The sequence below is a fragment of the Thermothielavioides terrestris genome, chromosome 3, assembly GCF_000226115.1.
Source record: "Thermothielavioides terrestris NRRL 8126 chromosome 3, complete sequence".
In the NCBI taxonomy this organism is placed as follows: domain Eukaryota; kingdom Fungi; phylum Ascomycota; class Sordariomycetes; order Sordariales; family Chaetomiaceae; genus Thermothielavioides; species Thermothielavioides terrestris.
Genome location: NC_016459.1, coordinates 3,952,405 through 3,972,997, shown reverse-complemented (window position 1 = coordinate 3,972,997; position 20,593 = coordinate 3,952,405). Strand labels below are relative to the sequence as shown.

At 57.7% G+C, this 20,593-nt stretch overlaps 7 protein-coding genes across 7 annotated transcripts; 3 read left to right on the top strand and 4 right to left on the bottom strand.

Moving 5' to 3' along the window:
* Positions 1–366: 366 nt before the first annotated feature.
* THITE_2130103 (uncharacterized protein) lies at positions 367–1,035 on the bottom strand (the record flags this gene model as incomplete). The annotated part of the gene is made up of 1 exon (XM_003654640.1): positions 367–1,035. The coding sequence occupies one exon, from the start codon at positions 1,033–1,035 to the stop codon at positions 367–369; it is 669 nt and encodes a 222-aa protein (XP_003654688.1).
* Positions 1,036–2,554: 1,519 nt separating this feature from the next.
* On the top strand, positions 2,555–3,545 carry THITE_2145534 (uncharacterized protein; the record flags this gene model as incomplete). The annotated part of the gene is made up of 4 exons (XM_003654639.1): positions 2,555–2,667; positions 2,764–3,206; positions 3,399–3,425; positions 3,490–3,545. 4 exons carry the CDS (start codon positions 2,555–2,557, stop codon positions 3,543–3,545), a joined length of 639 nt encoding a protein of 212 aa, XP_003654687.1.
* A 508-nt stretch (positions 3,546–4,053) lies between these two features.
* On the bottom strand, positions 4,054–6,369 carry THITE_52325 (uncharacterized protein; the record flags this gene model as incomplete). The annotated part of the gene is made up of 4 exons (XM_003654638.1): positions 4,054–4,918; positions 4,988–5,218; positions 5,272–5,999; positions 6,052–6,369. The coding sequence occupies 4 exons, from the start codon at positions 6,367–6,369 to the stop codon at positions 4,054–4,056; spliced, it is 2,142 nt and encodes a 713-aa protein (XP_003654686.1).
* Positions 6,370–7,093: 724 nt separating this feature from the next.
* On the top strand, positions 7,094–8,308 carry THITE_2130100 (uncharacterized protein; the record flags this gene model as incomplete). Its single annotated transcript, XM_003654637.1, has 1 exon — positions 7,094–8,308. One exon carries the CDS (start codon positions 7,094–7,096, stop codon positions 8,306–8,308), a length of 1,215 nt encoding a protein of 404 aa, XP_003654685.1.
* Positions 8,309–8,450: 142 nt separating this feature from the next.
* THITE_2117845 (uncharacterized protein) lies at positions 8,451–9,529 on the bottom strand. Its single transcript, XM_003654636.1, has 2 exons — positions 9,233–9,529; positions 8,451–9,128 (listed from the first exon to the last, which is right to left on the bottom strand). Exons 1-2 carry the CDS (start codon positions 9,274–9,276, stop codon positions 8,798–8,800), a joined length of 375 nt encoding a protein of 124 aa, XP_003654684.1. The 5' UTR covers positions 9,277–9,529; the 3' UTR covers positions 8,451–8,797.
* Positions 9,530–12,737: 3,208 nt separating this feature from the next.
* THITE_124995 (uncharacterized protein) lies at positions 12,738–14,178 on the bottom strand (the record flags this gene model as incomplete). Its single annotated transcript, XM_003654635.1, has 5 exons — positions 12,738–12,811; positions 12,896–13,480; positions 13,548–13,676; positions 13,746–13,880; positions 13,950–14,178. The coding sequence occupies 5 exons, from the start codon at positions 14,176–14,178 to the stop codon at positions 12,738–12,740; spliced, it is 1,152 nt and encodes a 383-aa protein (XP_003654683.1).
* Positions 14,179–18,578: 4,400 nt separating this feature from the next.
* Positions 18,579–20,586, top strand: THITE_124996 (uncharacterized protein; the record flags this gene model as incomplete). Its single annotated transcript, XM_003654634.1, has 5 exons — positions 18,579–19,002; positions 19,063–19,509; positions 19,579–19,985; positions 20,056–20,297; positions 20,571–20,586. 5 exons carry the CDS (start codon positions 18,579–18,581, stop codon positions 20,584–20,586), a joined length of 1,536 nt encoding a protein of 511 aa, XP_003654682.1.
* Positions 20,587–20,593: the final 7 nt, after the last annotated feature.

Here is a 20,593-nt window from a genome sequence, read left to right as displayed (position 1 = left end):
TGACATACTCTGCACTTCCCACACTCAGAGTATCCCACCCAACCTATCTGCCTTTGCCGCCGCTCTTCTTTCCCGGCCACTACTCCGTAGTTGCACTCTTTGTAATGCCAGTTTCCCAGCTCTGGTTAGCACCCCCCGCGGCATTATTGCTCTGTCGAACTGAGGGTCGGATGGTGAAGACTGTCGCTTCGGAAAAGGGTCTAACTCGCTTGTCCGGGGAGTTCCTGTCCGTTTGCGTGGAGCGTAGAACCCCAGACGCAGTGCATTTTTTTTTATGGCCTAAATCAATCTTGATGGGTTACACCTACATTCCTGCTAAGATCAAAACAAGAATTCAAAGCAACAATTCACAACTCTTGGTCGACACTAGACCCCTGACTGATGACGGCTCCTGCGACGCCGAAACAGCCTCCTCCCACTATTCGCCGGCAGATAAAAGTAGAGAAACCGGCCGTCCTGCTTCGGCTGACCGCTCGCGCGCCGCCGCACGCGCGGGCGGGACGGCACGCCGACGGGGAACTTGGCGTTCGTCTCCTGGACCTCAACTTCGACGTCCCCGATTCCCGCCCGTTCGAGCACGCGACGGCAGCAGCGCGCCATGTCCATCCCCTCCCGCCAGCTGAGACTTAGCGGCGCGACGCCGACCAGCAACACGACGGCGGACGAGGTCGGCGACGGCGGCGCGAAGGCGTCTCCTCTGCGCCTTCTTCCTGCTGGGCCGGGAGAGGAGGCGAAGCCGATGCGGACGGGCTCGACGAAGGTGGGCGAGAAGTTGCGCTCGTTGAGCACGGCGACAACGGCGGCCTTGAGGGCGGCAGGCCACGCCGCGGCGATCGGGTGGCCGCCAAGATGGAAGAAGCGCTTGCCTTGCGGCTGCCAGTTCTGCTCGTCCCACGGCCAGTGACGGAAGGACCATGGAAGCGAGAGCGAACTTGTTCGTGCAAGGAGGCGGGCGTCGTAGTCGAGGCCGAGGTAGTAAAACTCTCTCTCCTCCTCGCTGGGGGGGTTGGGCGCAGAGCCAATGTGGTGCCCCATTGTAACTCGTGGCAAGTCCGCGGAGGGGCGTCTGGTGGGCGATTGTCGGCTGTGAATCGAGGGGTGTTTTCTAGGATCCAGCAGTGTTTGAGGATATGTGCTGGTATGGAGTCTAGGGGACTCGGGAGAGGCTTGGAATGGAAGGACAGCCTTCGGATGCGGCCCGTGGTTTCATAGCTGTCCGCTCGAAGCATGTGAGCAGTGGCCGCTGCCAGAGCTGGCGGTGGACAATGTGTGAACAGCATTACGAAGCGCCGAGTGTAAATAAGGCCATGCAGTCACATGCTCCGCAGAAAAGCAAGGTCCCATGCACATGCAACTCGCCCTCGTCACTGTGTCTGCTGGTTATAGGCAAGCAAGTGTTGAGCAATAAATTACGTGTACTGCTCCATGGGGAACCCTCAAACACCTCGATTATATGCGACATTGTGCCTACCAAAACGCTTGATGTTGGCCAGACTGCGAGGTAATCAGGCCGAGCAGCAACCCAAGAATTCGACGGCTCTCAGGGTTCCGCGAAATGTTGATCTCGCGAATATGCACTGGAGTTGGTCAACAACAACACGCACCTGGTTCAGGGGCCAGTTTGCCAAGCCCATGGGCATCGCCATCCCAAGTCTCGCTGATCTGCGCAGTTTTTTTTTTTTTTTTTTTTTTTTTTTTTTTTTTTTTTTTTTTTTTTTTTTTTTTTTTTTTTGTCCATTGTCCGGTAGCGTCACCAGGCTCATGAGAACTGTCTGACATACCCAAAATCCTCGGTTCGCTAAACACTATGTGGTTGGTGAAGTTGAAGGTCTGTGATCGCTGGAGAATCAGCCCTCGACGCGAATGGGTCAAGACGGAATAATCCATCCGGGAACGGAAGAGAGGGAGGCTCGGCAGCCGGTCAACGACGGCGAGCGTAAACAGGTGTAACTTCCCCGCAGCATGGGGATGTAAACTCGGCGGTGGCATCCTGGCGGCGCAGTGGTGCGTTACCAGAAACTGCCACAGGGCAGGTTGACTGTCCCGAGACGTGTTCCCCACACCTTTCTTGCGGATCCGGCCTGCCGCTTCCTTCTTCTCTTCAGTGATTTCGGGTGCTTCAAGAATCTGAGAAGAATTGTCAGACGGGCAGGAGTCACCCGCCTATGGCTTCCTCAAGGAGCAACGACATGCCTGGCATTGTGCACCCAGTCTTTCCTGCGCCGGATCAATCCGCGCGGCAGGCACTCCCAAAACACCCGCCAGCAGCCATCACCATCCAGGGAAGGCCCAGAGGCAAGAATGCAAGGAAGGAGCCCGCAAACAACGAACATGGACGGCAGTAGCAACTCCCTTCCGTCGGCAGCATAAACGTCGGCTTCTGCCCCCGACTTCTTCTCTCTCCCTCCAACAACTTTCGGCTCACATCTCCAGCAACATAACCACCCCGTTATCGTCGCTTTTTTTTTTTTTTTTTTTTGGGTTCGTTGCTCGCGTACATCATCATCAACGTTACTCTTCATCGCCAGACAAGCCTACGCTCAGCATCTTCACCATGCCTTCTTTCGCGGCCACCCTTCCGCTGCTGGCCAGCCTGCTGGCCTTTGCCAACGGCCAGAACTTCCCACTCTCCCCCGTCGCCTCGGGCGGCCCCAATCAAAACATTCCGTACACCCCGGCTCCCAACACACAAAACGGCGCCTATCCCGCCCCATACACACCAGCTCCCTACACACCGCAGAACGGCGCCTATCCCACACCCAGCCCGACGCCTAAGCCAGAGCCCTCCGTTTTCTTGCTGACCCAAGTGCCCGCCACCCCCACCGTCACCGGCACAGGCACGACAGGCGGCCAGGACCAAGGGCGCTGCGACGAGGTAGCAGCACGCATCACCCCGCAGCTCATCCCGAAGCCCACCTACCCGCCCGCGCTGAAGCAGCAGGCCGACAAGCTGGGCGGCGTGCAGTTCGACACGTGCCACGAGGTGAACTTCACGGCCCGCGCCAAGGACATCGACCAGGTCGAATTGAACAAGTTCACGCAGGAGCGGTACAGAACGTTCATCGTGCCCATCTGGTCCAAGGTGCACGAGCTGTGGCAGGCCTGCGGGAACCGCACCAAGGACTTCAAGGCCGTCTCCGCCGAACCGTGTTACAAGTGGGCGCTCGATCTCTCGGCGTCGTCAGGCACGGCCGGAGGGGTTGGTGGTGCGGGCAGTGTCAATGCTGAGTCCAAGGACAAGCTTGGACGACTGGGCGACGCCACTGAGCGGCTCCCCGAGGCGCTGCCGAGCGAGACTGGCGTGGTCGCTGGCGCGGGCGTCTCGCACAGTGCTGGACTTGGAACGGCCGCGCTGCTGGCGCTGTTCTCTGCGGCGATGCTCGCATGATGGATGGGAGAGTGGAAGAGGGCGCTGTTGAGGATAAGTGGGAAACTTGCGGCATGGGACACTCATGGGTCGCGTTGGGCGGCTTGTCACAGCATTGTTAGTTGATGGCCGATGGTGTTTTAGGAACATGCTTTTGCCTGGTGGGGGAGTTCGATGATGATACATGGAATAGGGAGACATCCCTAATGTGGGGTTCTTGTCAACGATCTGAATTGATCCCTTGAACCCCCATTCGTACAGTTGGAGTGGCGTGAGCGCTTGCCGCCACACCCACATTCTGTTGCTGTGACAACACGCTCGCGAAGGGAAACGGAGCCGTGGGACGGACGCCCACGTGATGATGCCAGTGTTCGTCATCTCCGTACCACGAACGAATCGGCCAGGATGCCAGGATATTTATTTAAATTGGACTGGAGGGCGTTTTTCAGGCCCCGACTGGCCGTTCATCCGTGTTCTTAGTGGAGTTCAGGTGGCCGGCCCTCCTGGCGAAATCCATCGCTAGCTCTGTGCAAATGGAACCTGTTCTGATCATTGGCCATTGAACTTGGGCCTCATGTTTGCCAGCACAAACTCGAGGCTACATCATCCAGCCGTTCAACCAAGGAAGAGTAGCAGTAGACCTGGAAAACCAACGCGCGTCCATGAAGGTGATCGCCTCTCTCCCCTCAATAAGCCACCCACTTCTGCCCGCCCATGGCCACCAACCGATTGAACAGCTCATCCCGCAACGGCACCGCCGTGACCATATACTCCTGCCCCTGCTGCGTCCGAATGACCAACCCATCCTTCACCTCCCTCTCCATCGACCACCCAACCACCAGCTTCGCCTTCCACCCATACCCCCCAATCTTCCCCAGCTCCGCCACCTCCGCCACCGGCACGCTCCACTCCGCCCGCACATCCTCCCTCTCCCGCCCCGCAATCCGCACCGTCCCCGCCCTCTCCCCCTTCGCGAACGCCACAACCGGCACCGTCCCGCCCTGGCACCCGGAGATGTACACCCGCCCCTTGTCCCCTTCGTACCGCGCTTCAAACTCCACCGGCTCCCCGCCGGTCCCCTGCTGTCCGCCTGCGCCCGCGGCCGCCGCGATCACCCCGAGCCGGTGCCGCGCCGGCTTGTTCCCCACCTTGGCACGCAGCGTGTCGGTTCCCACCGCCAACTGCACCAGCGCTTTTGTTGTGCCCTTTAATAGGCCTAGGATCGTGCTGCCGGGTTTGTTGGGGCCGTGCTCGGCGCTGCTGGGCGAGGCGTCGGTGTCGGCTTCCCCGCCGCCGCCGTCGGCACTGGGAGGGGGTGGTGGGTTGGGGCTGGTATCGGGGGTGGTGGCGGCGTTGAGCTCCGCTGTGGTGGCGCTCAGCGGGGCGTCGGTGCCGGCTGCGCGGAGGTGGGAATCTGTTAGCGGGGCGGGTGATGAGGGCGGTGGGGAGGTGGTGCGTGGCGGCGGCGGGAGCGGCGCGTTGTGGGCTTCCCCGTGCCGGAGGAGGGTCAGGGTCAGCTGGGCGTTGGTGGGCACGCCTTTGAGGAGGGTGCTGTGGATCGAAAGTTAGACTTCGAGCCCGAGGGCATCTAACAAGGCGGGAGGTGGTGGCATGACGTACTTGCGCGGTTGGAACAGCTTCTGCCAACCGGGGATGGTGCGGTTGAGCCAGGCGAAGACGCGGGAGAGGATGGGGTCGCCGAAGAAGAGGAAGCCGATGAAAAAGGAAATGACTTTGAGGAAGAGGTAGGGGGTGACGAAGAGGGAGGCGCCAAAGACAAAGGGGAGAATGACTGCGACAAGTCGCAGACGGTAGACTCCGGAGGGGAAGAGCGGGATGGGGGATAAGGCGCTGTTTCAGTGTCAGCGTCGGTCATGTTCCGTTGTTTATGTCGGGAACCGTACTTTGCAAGTCGCTCCCAGGTGTCGGCAATGGTGCCCAGAGTGTGCATGATGGGCCGCATCTTGTTCCACATCATGGTCTCCATCGGAACCTTGGTCTTATCCTGCATGGCCCCGGTTTTCCCGCCGCTGGCCACGTCCTTGGCATCAGCGGTGCTGGTGGCGAGAGCTGTTGGGTCAGGGGCCGCGTCAATCGCCGCGGTCTTATCCGAGTCGGGAACCCCCTGAGGGTGTTTACCGGCAGCGCTGCCCATGGCGACAGAGGCAATGCCCCTGACAAAGCTGCTTGCCTCCTGCTCAACTGCCTCGCCCTTGTGTTTTTCCGGGGCGCCCGTTGCGCTGTCGTGGCTGCCCAGCACACCAGCCTGTGGCTTCTGCACGCCGCCAGTCTTGCTGTCAACGAGCGCGACGGGAGCAGGCGGAAACAGAATGCCGCGTATCTGCGGAACACCGATGAGAGCCACCAACACAGCCGAGAGAAGAGGAACGAGGAAATCGAAGATCCAGGCGACGAAGTACGCCGTGGCGAAGCACGCCGTCCGCTGGGTTTCGCGCCAGGACCGCAAGCGAGCAACATGCTTGACCGCCGCCAGCATACCAACGCCGACAGTCATGTAGAGACGCTCGACGTTGGCGCGCAGCTTGTCTGGCGAGAACTCCTCATCGTCCGCGATGTACAGATCCAGGCCTCCAGGAGGAGGGGAAGGGGTGGCCTTGACATTGTAGATTTGCTGCGGACGGTCAGTGGACGGTGCACCAGCTTGTTCCCACGAAGGAACCAACCTTGTTAAACCGGCGAGTTAGCATCCATAGTTCTTCGTTATCCATGCCGCCGATTAGCGGCGCCGCGATGGCCTCCTTCCTCTCGTTCCAGCCCAAATTCAGCACGTCTTTCTCGGGGTGTTGCTGCACGTGCCCGTGGTCGTCTTGGGCTTCAGTCGCTACAGCGTGTGAGAAAGTAGGATGGTTGTCAGACGTATCGAAGCTCTCCTGATCTTGGGAGCTTCCATCTACGGGATTGGGTGCCGGAATCGGGAGGAAGTCGGCCATCGCGGCACCTGGCTCCGGACATGAGCTGAAGGGATTTTTGTCTGACTGCATGTTAAAGGCTGATTTGGAGGAGTACTATGCTCTTGATTGTGTATCTCAAGGTTGGGTAAGCAATGGACGCACTGCGGTGCCTGCCGCGGTTTGCAGGGAGGTTGAGTATGTGGGTGGGAGGTGGAGTTGGCATAAAAGACCGATGACATCAACGACGCCAATCGAAGGTTGCCAAAACTGGGACCTGTGACGCAGACGGACCCAAACCACTGGTAGGATCGGCGAAGCTTGAATATTGAGCTCAGGCACAAGGAAAGCAGCACGTATTGCCTTCCTGGTAGCGATACCTAGCAGTCTCCCGTCTCGACTGCCCTGAATATGTAGGGCAGGTCAGCTGAAAATCTCCCCTCCAAACGTCTCACAGGGCAAATCACAACATTTTAGTTGCCTTTTGGCCAGCACATCGCACGGCTGCAATAATTTTGGTTTGAGAAACTTCCGGAAGTGAGTCGAATGAGACCGCCGAGTGCGTGCGCGGCATGGCTGTTCTGGCTCGTCTCGGCCAAGCACCCGGCGCCGAGACCCACCCGCGCCGATCCGGACTCCGGCCCCACTCACACCGGACCGGCCCCACATCCGGTGGTGACGCCATGATGTGATGACGACATCGTGCGATGAGAGCAAAGACTGGTTCCTACGCAAATCCACTGCAATAACTTCTAAGCACCGTGTCTGTTTACACTTCAGGTCACCTAGGATCAATAGATTCGATATCAGGACCAACATGTCTCGCCGCGTTTTTCAGCTCAAGGGCAGCTGCAATAACTACCCCTGGGGAAAGAAGGGGCAGCAATCTCTAGCGGCCCGGTTGTGCAAGAAGACGGATAAGGACTTCGAGATCAAGGACGATGAGCCCTACTCGGAGATGTGGTTCGGGGACTACCCCGGCTACCCAGCTCGCGTGTTGAAGACCGGCGAGCTGCTCAAAGACGTGCTCGAGAAGAACAAGGAAACGCTGCTGGGCAGGAAGGTCATTGAGAAACTGGGCGGCCAGCTACCCTTCCTCCCAAAAATACTCTCCATCGCCAAGGCCCTCCCACTGCAGATCCACCCCAACAAGGAGCTTGCCGCCAAGCTACACGCCAGAGACCCGGACAACTTCCCCGATCCGAACCACAAACCCGAAATCGCCCTCGCCCTGAGCGAGTTCGAAGTCTTCGCCGGCTTCAAGCCGCTAGCTGAAATCGAGCCCCTCTTCCAGCTCCCCGCGCTCCGCCCCTTCGTGCCGGCCGACACCACCCACTGGACCGACGCCACGCTCCGCGAGGTCACCCGCAACCTGCTCAAAGCCGACGCCCACACAGCCACGCACGTTTCCGACTCGCTCCTCACCACCCCGGCCACCGACCTCGACGACGCCGCGGGCACCATCCCTACGCTCCTGCCGCGCCTGCGCGCGCAGTACGGGCCCGCAGACCCCGGCGCGCTCGTCGCGCTGACGTGCATGAACTTCCTGGTCCTGGCTCCCGGCGAGGCGCTGTTCGTGCCCGCCGACGGCATGCACGCGTACCTTAGCGGCGACGTCGTCGAGTGCATGGCGCGCAGCAACAACGTGCTCAACGCCGGGTTCTGCCCGGCCGCAGAGCGCGGCAGCATCGATCTGTTCGCCGACGCGCTCAGCTTCCGCGCGCACGGGAGGGACGATGTGATGCTGCCTGCTAAGCCGACCGGGAAGAGCAGGACGGGACGGACAAGGGTGTATGCGCCGCCCATGAGCGAGTTTGATATGCTCCGGGCGGAGTTAAGGGCCGGGGAGGAGGATGAGGTGGCCGAGAGTGACGGGCCGGCGGTGTTGATTGTTACGCGGGGGACCGGGACGATGGAGGCGGATGGGCGGACGGTGGAGTTGGGTGAGGGCGCGATTTGGTTTGTTGCGCCGGGTGTCAAGGTGCGATGGGCAACGGAGAAGGGAATGGAGGTTCATATGGCGGTTGTGTAAGAACGAGCTATTCATGAACAGTGTTTGCGGTAATAGCAATGTTTGTAGTCATGCTTCTGTGGTCTAGTCCAGGCTGATGGCACCTACTCTGAGAGGTATTAGTTCAAGGCTCTTCGAGTTCACCACCGTTTCACAGGAGCCAGTGGGTGTGATGGCACCACCCTATAGTCTAGCGCCGTGGGTAGGGTGTCCAGAGTCTTGATACTCCATTAGCAATCGTTCTTACAACGGGAGTGTCTGGTCATTAAGATCCGGAGCCGGAGTTGTCGACGGGCAGTGCGTCGACTGCGTGTTTTATGTGCACAGGTTCTTGTTGATTGGGTTATGGCACGAAGTAAGCGGGATCCTAAAAATGGGCCCCGCGCGGATTCTGGGATATGAATATCAAGTAAATGAGCGTATTGAATCGTTGAACCACGCGTCCGGCAATTCGCCTTTCCTTTCTTTTGGCACACTCCCAACAACACCAGCCTCCCCGCTGTTCCCCGCTCAAGGCTTCACGGGCAAACAAGTCGGGCAGCCAAGGCAGCCGCAGATGGCACAGCCGCGCTCAGCCTCAACGGTGACGGTGCAACCCTCGGTGACAGTGCCGATGATTGTGGTCGGGGCCGGCGCTGGAGCGGCAGTGAGGGTCGAGCCGGGAGCGCAGGAAATTGCGATCGCTGGGCAGTAGATCTTCGGGCACAGCGGGCTGCCCGGCTCAACGCAATACAGTGGGCAGGCATGGGCCGTATACGACGTCGTGGTCGCGTACTCGGAGCATGTCGTGGCCGCAGCGCGCGGTGCAGGAGTCACGGCCGGCGCCGGGCTGCCAAGGGCGCTGTTGACATCCCCGTCAGTATTCGGACGCCGACGAAGATAGGTTAGGGGATGCATGGCAGTTTTGGCCTCGAGCCAGGACAAGGAATGGAGCAGTGAGCTCACCTGCCGGCCATGGCGGCCACAAATGCAGCAACGGAGTACTTCATGGTGGAGAAATAGCCGGCGGTTCAAGGTGAAGGAGACACTAGCGCGTGATGACTGCTTTGAGTCCAGAGAAGAGCGAGTCAAGAGAACGGGCAACCAGCTGAGATATAAATAGACATCCCATTATGCCCGTGCATGCCCTCTCTGCATCGAATCATTTGGGTTTCTTCGGAATTCTAGCCCATGAGTATGATGGGCTCTTTCCCCTGCACACCACTTCGGCCATGTTACCCAGCGCAATGTTGGCCCAGCTAGGCACTCGGTTACCGACGCATCAGACCTTGCTACACGGTGTATATACGGCTGAGACTGAGTCCACGCTGGAGCCGGGATGACAGGCGAGCCGGCTTACCCGCCAACCCGGTTAAACCACGCGGCCTGTCAAACTTGTTCCCGTTTGGGGACGGGAGTTACATCGCCGGTGACAAACCGGAAGACTCATGATTGGGCCGGTGCCCGAATTAGCACCTCGTACCCAGGCACGGTCAAGAACCGTCGCAATTTCGGTCCATCAAACAGACGAGTGGCGCAAATACCAGCTGCTGAGTCGTCGATCGACCCCCCGGTTGGCGGGCGTCAGCCTCCGTTGCACGCACTGCGAGCAGCGTTCGCTAAGTTTTGCATGCCAATAGTTTTATGTAGGAGAGTCACCCACGGGCCAACACCGCCGACTCACCGGCCCTTGATTCCTGACGTCTGCCTCCGGCTCGTCTTGCGTACCCCGCATTCCATTGCAAGTCTCGCGTGGGACATAGCACACTGGTGGCTGCGTACTCTGAACTCCGTGATGTTGCAATCCTTGTCTCTCATCATGCAACTTTTTCAAGACACAACACTCCAATGGGTCAGCCCCCGCGCAAACAAGCTTTCGTTTATTTCGTCAAACTCTTGGCAGGCCTTGGCAAAGTTCGGTCAAAACCGGAGCCTTGTCCCCGCAATGGTCGATTGATAACCGGGCGGTTTCTCTCCGGCCGACTCAGCTGTTGGGAGGGTTACACAGTAGTTCGGATTCTCCTGGTTCTGCTTATGCTTGCCAAGTCTGGCTGTCCAGCGTGCCCGGCAGGTGCTCCTCCCGTCCCAACGCGGTGCTCGTTGCCCATTGTACGTTTCACACGTCCAACTTCTCACTCAGGTCCTTCCATCCAGAGGTGTTTGTGGGCTCAGATACAGTACATGTTCCATACCCCGGCGTGCACAGCAGCAGGCGGCTGTGGAAGTGCCCGCGGAGAGTCCCGCAGAAACCCAAGCTGAACGAGCCTGTTTTGTTGAAAGCACCGCGCGGAGGAGAACAACCGAAGCTATCGCAATCTGAACACTCAACAGCAAGGCGTTCAATCGTGGTGTTGATCTACATGATGAGAAAGAACACTGTGGAAGAGAGGACGCCTCCATGTTGGCCTACTGTGTACAGTTGAGCTCCCGAATATCCGGGGCTGGCAGATCTTAATGATCCTAAATATAGAGTACCTAGTGTACCTTAGCGATCCGGCCCGCGTGCCCAGGGGGCGCCGATCCAATGCTGCTTGTGCGGTTCTGACATTTTTCCGTCCTGAATGCGTCTGAAAGAATGACGCCGATCGAAACATTCTGATCTCCTGCCTCATTCTACGGGACTTTTGCGGTGGATGAACTTTCATTGTAGCACAATGTCATCACCAAGGCCAAAAAATCCAGATTGCTCCGGAATCGAACGGATGGTGGCGACTTACATTCGAGCCACAGGGTGGTAAATCAGATGATTTCCACATGTTGCGGTTAAACCCATTGCACCACCATCCATTCGATGTTGTTGGTAAAGAGCCCGCGCAGTCTGGAATGTAAACACCGAGGCGCGGGGCATGGGCGGCGTGGGCAGTGGTTCAGGCTCGACGTGTTCCGGGAAGTCACGAAAGTTGGGATGATATCGAGGTCGGAACCTCAGCCACCGGCCTCAACCTCCCCCAGACTTCGCTCGTTGGTCCGCCCTCCGAGACTAGGCACCCTTCGCTTGTCCTTCGCTTGCTGGTGTCAACGATCTTGAATTTCTTGCAAAATCGGCCCCTTTTTTTTCACAGAGAACTGACAACCACGATGCCGGAAGTTGAGTCCTCCCAAGGAGGCGCAGAGAGAAACGCAGGGCGTCAGCTAACCTCTGTCAGAAACAGAGTCAACCTAGTAGCTCGAATCATCCGGATGTGGTCCTGTGGAGACCAATCAAGCAAAAACGACCGGATGGAGTTGGCGGCCCGAGGTAAGGAATTCAATAATACCCAGATATATATATGTAAGGTGATGACTTCACGTGCGTTGCGATATATACCTTCATGTCTTAAGAACGACAAACTGTCCATTGGCGGATTCGTTGTCGAAGGCGATTCCGACGATGAAGAAAATGAGTTGCTCCCCGACAAGGGGGAATTTTGCGTCCTGTGCGTGTCCCGCCTCCTCAGCGGGAACCAGGTTGAATGCATCCCCGGGCGCGGAAAGTCCTGTGAGGAATGCAGAAAGGCGCACGCCACATGCGAGTAGGACTCGGCATTGTGGGCGACCAACCCACGTCTGCGCTCCGGACTGAAGAAGATTCTCAAGGCATACGAGACGGGTGACGCCATCGAGGTCCCGGCGCGGATGCTCTGTCGGTGACCTATGAGCGCTACGCGCACCCACCATCTCCATGTCGCCCGAGAAAAGAATGTACGGCGGTTCAAGACCGAGGCGCTCATCTGAGCGGCTTCTCTATTCGGCTGGTCCTGCATGACCGCCCTGCCGACTGAATCACGTTCGGTACTCGGGTATCCCTAAAGTTAAGAGTCCAGTAATCAAAACCAGCTTCTCATGTCCCGGCTTTGACGCTATCATTTTACATGTCAGGGCACTCCATTTTTAGGCATACGTTCCAAAATCCCCTTGTTTCATTTCCAGTTTCTCACTTGTGGTGACTTGCCAACACCAAGCCTTCGAAGTCTTTTCCTGGTCGTTGCTTCACTGAGGCATTCGTCTGAGCAAGGCCATCTCAATTTTTGCCTCGAGCACCAGGGCATCCAAGGCTCGCTGCAGCAACATGGTGTCGAGCCGAGGGGCCGAATATGGTGTCACCAAGCGGCAACGGCGACGTACCCGAAGTGTGGCCTCCTTTCGTCTCGTCACACACTGATCACCAGCGACCCAGTCCATCCGGCGATACCCATGAGCTAGGTACTCGGACAACGGAATTGATTCTTTGCTCTCAGGCTAAACGTGCACTATCATAATCTCCATCAAAATACAAACTGCGCCAACACACTGTACCAACGGGCTCGTGTAAGGGCAAGCCTTTTGTTGAAGGGTGATCTCAACTTTGGTGGTACCGTTTTGACTTTCCTGTCTCGTCCCTAGCCCTTGTGGCGTGAACGCGTTGGGCCAGGAAATGAGGGAACAACACATGTGAGCAGGCCAGATGGGGGACGACGGACATCAACCAAGCCCTTTCATGAACCAAAACCGATCACTCGTTCTGTGCCGGAGTGGGGGAGGGCGAGGGAGAAGCCGTCGGCGTTGCTCCAGGGGGGACAGGGAATCCCGTTGGAAACCCGGACGGGAAGCCCGAAGGAAAGCCGCCAGGAAACCCTGAAGGGAACCCGGTCGGAAATCCAGACGGGAAGCCAGATGGGAACCCCGACGGGAAGCCGGATGGGAATCCAGACGGGAAACCACCCATTCCAGCATTCGGATTCGCCACGCCACCATCCTCATAGAAAGTCGCCGCGGCACTGACCTGGCGGGCCAGCGTGGTGTTGACGCCGAAGCTAAGCCAGGCCAGCAAGCCGTCGTCGACGCCCTTGCCCAGCACCACGTACTCCATGAACGGGTCCGACGACTGGGCGGCCGTAGCAAGCCAGATGTCCTGGTCGTTGGTCGTCTTGTTCTGCGTGTTCAGCGTGTACGGCGCCCGCGTCTCGATCTCGTCGATCAGGTCCTGGTCGAAGTACATCTGCCCCACGTGCGCCGCCGTCGTGTCGAGCAGCGTGCCGTTGGGCTGCGGCTGCGCGTTGAGGTGCACCGCCACGTGGATGTGGATTGTGCGGCCGATGTAGTGGCCCGGAAAGATGGTGTGGAACTGAACGGCGCCGGCGTCGTCGGTCTTCTGCACGCCGCGTAGCATCGTGTTGTTGAGGTTCGACATGTCGAGCTCGCCGACGCCGTTGCCCCTCGCCACAACGCCGCCGTACACGCCTGTGGCGTTGCTGTCTGCACGTCTTGTCAGCGTTCTGCTTCCGGTCCCGGCCCTACTCGTGAAGGGATAGTTGCCACTTACGCCATATCTCCAGATATGCGCCCGGAATAGGCTTGCAGGTGTCCATGTCGACGATTTGGATGTCGACGGTCAAGGGAACGCCTTGCTGGTCCTCCGTGACATTTTGACGCACCCTCTCCCCGGCGACATCTAACGTTGTGCAGAGTTATCAGACGTTGTTCAACCGTCTTGTGACATGACGGTGTCGGCCAAGCTTACAGTACGGGCCCTCGATCTGCTCCGGGCTGAGGACGCATGAGTTGTTCCCCGCAAACACCGTGGAGAGATCCGTCTGCGCCGTATAGCTGACGCTGGATTTGTGGGTCGTGTTATACGGGTTTGAGATATCTCGGACTAACAGCGCAGTAGAACGTGAGTATGATACCTGCGAGCTTTGAGGCATTGATTTTGGGATTCTCGTACCTTCCAAGTTCCGCTTTTTCATGAGATGTTCAGCAAGCTGTGTCCTTCGTCTGGCGTTGATCGCGTCGAGCCCGCGAGCCCGCATTTGCTCGGCACAGTGGCTGAGGTCATTCCTGTTGTTGGCCAGGAAATCGAGCCTTTCGCGCAGCTCTTTGGAGAGATCGTGGCCCGGATGGCCGGCAACCAAGGTTGCCACAAGCGAGGTGGAGAGTAGAGAGAACAGGCGCATGGTGTTAGCAACTCGTCTTGGACTTTCGAATCTCTGGCGTTGAGACAACGCAAGCTCACTGCGAGAAGCCGCTACTCAGAGTGTTCAGTACAACGCGAGGACATGTCGCCACCACCACGATATATATAGTTCTACTTGACTCGCGCCACGCGTAGTAGCAGTCACATCCCGGGGATGGATTGCGTGGCCATGTTGCTTGCTCGTGCCATTGTCTTCCTCCCCAAGTTGACATCTTTTCGCCTGGCCATCATTGCCAGACACCAGGCTACGAAATCAATCATTTGTTCCGATGTGGGGGATCCGAGGGGCGGGGGAACCACGGGACAGCAGGAGCCGTTAACGGGAAGAATAACCGGAAGGAAGGGGAAAGTAGGCGATCGATGCTCTAAGTACCTACCTAGATTTAGGTGCCACACTTAAAGCCAAGGTTGAGGCACAACGCGTCATGTAAGGGGCAACCAATGGAGGAGGGCTTAATGTATCCAGAATTGAGGACAATGATTGGCCTGCTGGAGTCACTGCACAGGTTTGTGAGCGGTAAGTGGCTCGGTGATGCCCGAGTTGTAGATGAAAGAAGTGGTAATCGTCAAGATGGCCATTGGATCAACACCATCCCGGGATGCCATCCGATGCCTGCAGGTGCTGGGATGCAACGTCACAGAGCATGCAGGCAGAGCTTCTCCGGCCAGGAACGTACTCAGTGGCCGCGCGTCTGAAGGTGCCAAGACGAAGTATTCCGCCCGGCTGATACAACTCCCGGCTTAAGCGGCGGGTTGATTTTGATTGCCGTAATAAAAAACTATGTCTGGTGCGTTCGCAAATGCTCTGATTGGCATCACGGGCGGTTCTCTGAGCGTTGAGGAACGATCGATCGAACAATGACCCATATAAACTCCGGGAAACCGTTGTTCCCGGCTCCACTTCATGCTGCCGAAGTGATCCTCAGGAGGGGCACACGTTCATCCCAACGTAACCTGGATTTCATGTTGGTCCCGACGGTACTGATGCTCCTCGCTGCCAACGCGGCATTCGCGCTGTCGGCGAAGAAGGAGCCACTCGCTACCAGAGTGACCTGACAATGCGTGTGGCAGAGGACTCGACGTGGATGGCACAAGCCTCCATTACCGTCCTTGGGGTGCAGCAGCCGTGTTGATACTTGTTGTGGCGCGGGCACACACTTACTGACAGGCCGGCACCTAGAAGAAAGCGTATCTTGAGGCTGAATCCTTTCTTACGGGCACGCCGTCAACACTCAGCATTCGCTGAGGCCTGACCAAATAAGCCTGAATAAATATGACGATTTCCAGGCGGCTCATGTCCTGCAAATGGAAATCGCCCAATCTGTGGATGGCGCTGCCTCTGACCATCTTCAGCCTTCTCCGGCAAGCAGGACTGTTACGCGACCGAAGAGGGCCAGGTTCCCCCCTCCCATCGCCCGTTTGTGTAGGTGCTTGCGCGAAGTAACATTCGAGTGTCGACACAACAGCATTTCCCCTGCTCTAAATCGGCCGCCAACCAGAGTATTGTGCGAATGGAGAGAGCCAAGCAGGCCACCTTGTCTGCCAGGTCCTGGTGCGCAAACAATCCTCTCTCTTCTGGCTTTCTCTGCTTTCTTTCAACTTGCTCCTCTCATGAGGTCCCTTCCACATAGATCTTGAAGGGGGCCACGAACCGAGTCGAGGCTTTCGATCTCCCAAACCCGATTTAGCATCCAAGCACAGCGTCGTCTCCGTCTTGATTGCACTCTGCGGCAGCATGGACCCGTCCGCGAATAAGCCATGGCCACCAATCCCACACGATATAGACAACGCCGAGCTCGAAGTTGAGGAGCCCCAAATCCCGGTCATGTCACTGGAAACAGTCACATCTATAAAATCAAGAGAAATGACCCCATGGCCTTCCTGGATGAGAACAGCTTGTCGCAAATATGAACTTCAATGGGCGGCTGGGAAGTGGTTAGGAAAGCCAAGGATTAGCAACGGAGACATATTTCATTTCAGCATCATGATGGATCGTGTGACTCCCATTCCGATGACTTTGCAGCCCTCCAATTGCCGAAGAATTATGCACCAGATGATTGGTGTTGTCCGGTGACCGCGCGACAGACGTATCATCCACGTAGATGTGATGCTACAGAATATGCTCCTCGTCAAGACGGCATCGTTCGACTTTGTGACTTTGCCAAGGGATGATACATAGACCTGGACGGGGGCATTCAGTTTGGGATTTTGTGGCACTGCGAGTCACCAGATCGGCCTTGGAGGGCGGACTAGCTTGGCCGTTACCCATCGCCACCGAGCGTCGAGGATGACCTGTTTGGTCTCAGCCTTAGTATCTCGCACACTGGCAAGATCCCGCACCAGGATATAGCGATGATTGGCCGGCGTCTTAATGAGGAGCAACTCAGAGGGGAGACTGTTGATGTGACCGAGGTGGATTATGAATAGGCGCGCGATATAAGGCCGTTGTCCGATCCATCTTTGTGTGGCCAGCCCACTCGATGCCTGGTATCCGACGTCCACATAGTCTGTTGAGTCGGCTATGAGTTCATGTAAGGTAGTGCAGCGAGCATTTAGGTAAGTACTCCATTTTTCAGCTGCCTTGGAGGAAACTCCTAGTACTCCCAGTGCCCAGCGTTAAAAACTATGATAACCCTTCCTCAACTTCTTAGGTTGTTTGCCGCGCACGGAAAAGTGGCTTAGGAAACAGCTTTGACCGTCAAAGAAGCTCTGGCCGGTGACACAAATGGGCGCTCACTTCTCTCTGCTTTCTTGGTCAATGGCAGAACATCTTAATTGCAGCGAGGGCCTCCAGAAGTTACACATTCGGACCGACTCTGATATCGCGCAGTCAATGTGGACCACAGGACAAGAAACAGGGCCGATTCCTGAGGAGAAATGCGGTATCAGGATCTCCTATGTATGTACCACGGCACAGGCTCGGATCAGCGGATTACACCCACAGCAACTGACGGGAAGCGCTCAGAGTTGGGGCAAATGGGCTTTCAGGAAAGCTATCTCCTCGGATTTGGACTTTGGATCTCGTCTTCATCAAAAGAAGAACGGTATTGTTATGGTGTCTTCGAGATAGCGAGTAAACTCGGCAGGCAACATCAGCGGGTACAGACTCCGAGTTACCTACGTTAACGCGCCTTGCTAAGCGCCGCGTCCTCAACTTCTTTGCTTCCATGATCGGCATCTAACATATCCACGTGGCGCCGCTAGCAAGATATGCCGTGCCTGTCGGCCATATGCTGCTCTTTCAGGGAAGACCCTGGGAAGAATTCGGCCTGAAAGTTTTAGACTGGATACAACATGGAACACCTGCAGCCAACACCAGTCTCGAACATCTGCTGTGTAGTACAAGTGCAACACAGAACAGCCGATTTTCTTTGCACCCCAGCTCTCCTGCAGACTCAGGACACACGGTTGCCCATGATATCACTCACTTCAAATAGACGAACCATTACTTCATGGACTCGTGCCCAATGGTTGCTCTCATCTGACGTAGGTGCAGTGAATCTGACACCACCACACACATGTGGCTCGAGCAAGGTTCGAGGCCGGAGTAACCCGGAGATGCCAGAGACGGCCGGCCCTGCTTAGGCTCATGGTCAAACCTGCCTGGCTGTGTTTCTGCCACCGGTTGGTCCGCAAAGTCAGCGTTGCCGGCATCCCAGTCCTTGGGATCCCGCAAGCAACCAGACAGCTTGCTCATCCATCCAATACTGCGAAGGACCGTCGTGGACATCCACGGCGTTTGTTACGCGCCTGCTTGGGCTTGCCATATCTCTAGTCTCCGTAGCCTCGAAGATGGATCCTTGTCTGCTCTGATAGCCTCACGACGTTTCATCTTTGGCATGTGGCATGTGGGTAGCCCCACGCGGCTACCTCGGCGCCTTGCTCGGAAGGAGACATCATGCGGATACGTGGGCCCCCGGATGCAACGGCGGTGTGCTCGGGCGGACTGGAACAACACCCTGCGTCGTGCACAGCAGGAGACACGCTTGATGAGACCACTTCCCCAGCATCTCCACGCTCTCCGCGGCCCGCCCCAGGCGCAGCCAGCGTCATGATGCATCATGTATTGTCTTGTGCATATGGAAAGGCGCCGCGTGCCGGGACTCACGTCACTCTGTCTGCCAGGCTCTCTGCACTCAGTGGGCACATGTCAGCTCTGCCCACACATAAATAGACCTCGGTGCTCTCCCATTCTGCATGAGAGGTGCTCCTCTCTCAATGCGCACCCACTTCGCTGCAGCTCTGGGAAGGCCTTGTCATAACACCTGCTGAGCTCCTCCATTCTCGTGGACACAACATCATCTCCTTCAACCATTCTCTTATCCCTATCCTTGCCTTTGCTTCTTCTAACAGGTCCTGCCGAGTTGACTGCCTATCACAATGACCCTCGGACTCTCCAAGCCTGTCGCCGAGGCCGGCTCTGCATGGCCGGCCATCGTCATCGGCGTATTTGTTGCTTTTGGCGGCGTGCTGTTTGGCTATGACACCGGCACCATCAGCGGCATCCTGGCCATGGACTACTGGGAAAATCTCTTCTCGACGGGCTACCGCAACTCCAAGGGCCGTCTCGATGTCTCTCCTCCCCAGTCGTCTGCGATCGTGTCCATCTTGTCTGCCGGCACCTTCTTTGGATCCCTCGCCTCTCCACTCCTCGCCGATAATATCGGGCGCCGCTGGGGTCTCATTGCCTCATGCTGGGTCTTTAACCTGGGCGTCGCGCTTCAGACTGCCGCCACCGCGCTGCCAATCTTTCTTGCTGGCCGCTTCTTTGCCGGATTGGGTGTCGGCCTCCTCTCGGCTCTTGGTAGGTATCCAGCTAATTACCCTGCGTAACAAACCTCCGTTGACCAGTAAACACTTCTAGTTCCGCTGTACCAGTCTGAGACGGCCCCCAAATGGATCCGCGGAGCCATTGTGGGAGCGTATCAGTTGGCCATCACCGTTGGCCTGCTCCTCGCAGCCGTTGTGAACAACGCGACGCACCTCCGTAATGATACGGGTTCCTACAGGATCCCCATCGCCGTGCAGTTTGCGTGGTCCACGATTCTGATTGTGGGGATGTTACTGCTGCCGGAAAGCCCCAGGTTCCTGATAAAGCGAGGAAAACTGGACAAAGCCGCGGCTGCTCTCGGTCGTTTGCGCCGGTTACCCCAAGACCACGATGCCGTCCGCAAGGAGCTTGAGAGAATTCGGGAGAACCATGAGTACGAGATGAGCCTGGGTCAAGTCGGCTACCTCGACTGCTTCCGCGGCGGCATGCTCAAGCGCCAGCTGACTGGCATGGGCCTCCAAGCGCTGCAGCAACTGACCGGTAAGGGGATATCCTCCTTCCGCATTCCATGTCCGCTTTTGCTCGTAACTGATCGGTGGCCTTGAACAGGGATCAACTTCATTTTCTACTACGGCACGCAGTACTTCCTCAACTCGGGCATATCCAGCGCCTTCACCATCTCGCTCATTACCTCGTGTATCAACGTGCTGTCCACCATCCCGGGTCTCTATGCAACGGACGCCTGGGGTCGCCGACCACTGCTGCTCTTCGGCGCCGCCGGCATGTGCGTGAGCCAACTGATTGTTGCCGTCCTCGGAACAGCTACCACGGGGCAGGACAGCCAGGGCAACATCCTCGTGTACGACCTCGCGGCGCAAAAGGCCTCCATCGCCTTCGTCTGCGTCTACATCTTCTTCTTCGCCTCCACGTGGGGCCCCCTGGCGTGGGTTGTGACGGGCGAGATCTTCCCGCTCAAGCACCGTGCCCGTGGCCTGTCCATCACCACGGCTACCAACGTACGTCGTCGCCCACCCTTGGCCCCTCCCCCCCTCGGCTAGGTACTAACCTCTCCGCTTAACCTCACAGTGGCTCCTCAACTGGGCGATCGCCTACGCGACGCCCTACCTGGTCAACTACGGCGAGGGCTACGCCAACCTGCAGAGCAGGATCTTCTTCGTCTGGGCCGGCTGCTGCTTGCTGTGCGTCGCGTTCGTGTACAGCCTCGTCTACGAGACCAAGGGCCTCTCGCTGGAGCAGGTCGACGAGCTGTACGCCGACAAGGCGTGCCCGGCGTGGCGCAGCGCGGCGTGGAAGCCCTCGGCCACGGGGTTCCAGGAGGAGGGCGACGCCGGGAGCGAAGGCGACGCCGGAAGCGGTGGGGCTGGCGGCGGCGGGGCGGGCCGGGCGGCGAAGGACTCCTCGTCCGTCACGGAGGTTTTGGCTGTGGAGGTGGTGGGCGCTGACAGGAGAGTTTGAGCTGTCGGATGGGTTTTTTTGAGTTGTTGGAAGACTATCTTGGCTATGACAGAGTTATTTATATATATTTATTTTCCAGTTCCCCTTTCTGTCTTGGGAACCTAGGTCGACCCTGGATGAGACAGGGCGTTCGTTTCTTGAGTGCTTA

Excerpts from the sequence above, each read along its gene's own strand:
- THITE_2117845 (XM_003654636.1), bottom strand. The coding sequence starts at position 9,276 with ATGAAGTACTCCGTTGCTGCATTTGTGGCCGCCATGGCCGGCAG. Across the intron at positions 9,129-9,232 it reads GTGGCCGCCATGGCCGGCAG|CGCCCTTGGCAGCCCGGCGC; the intron begins GTGAGCTCACTG and ends GGATGTCAACAG.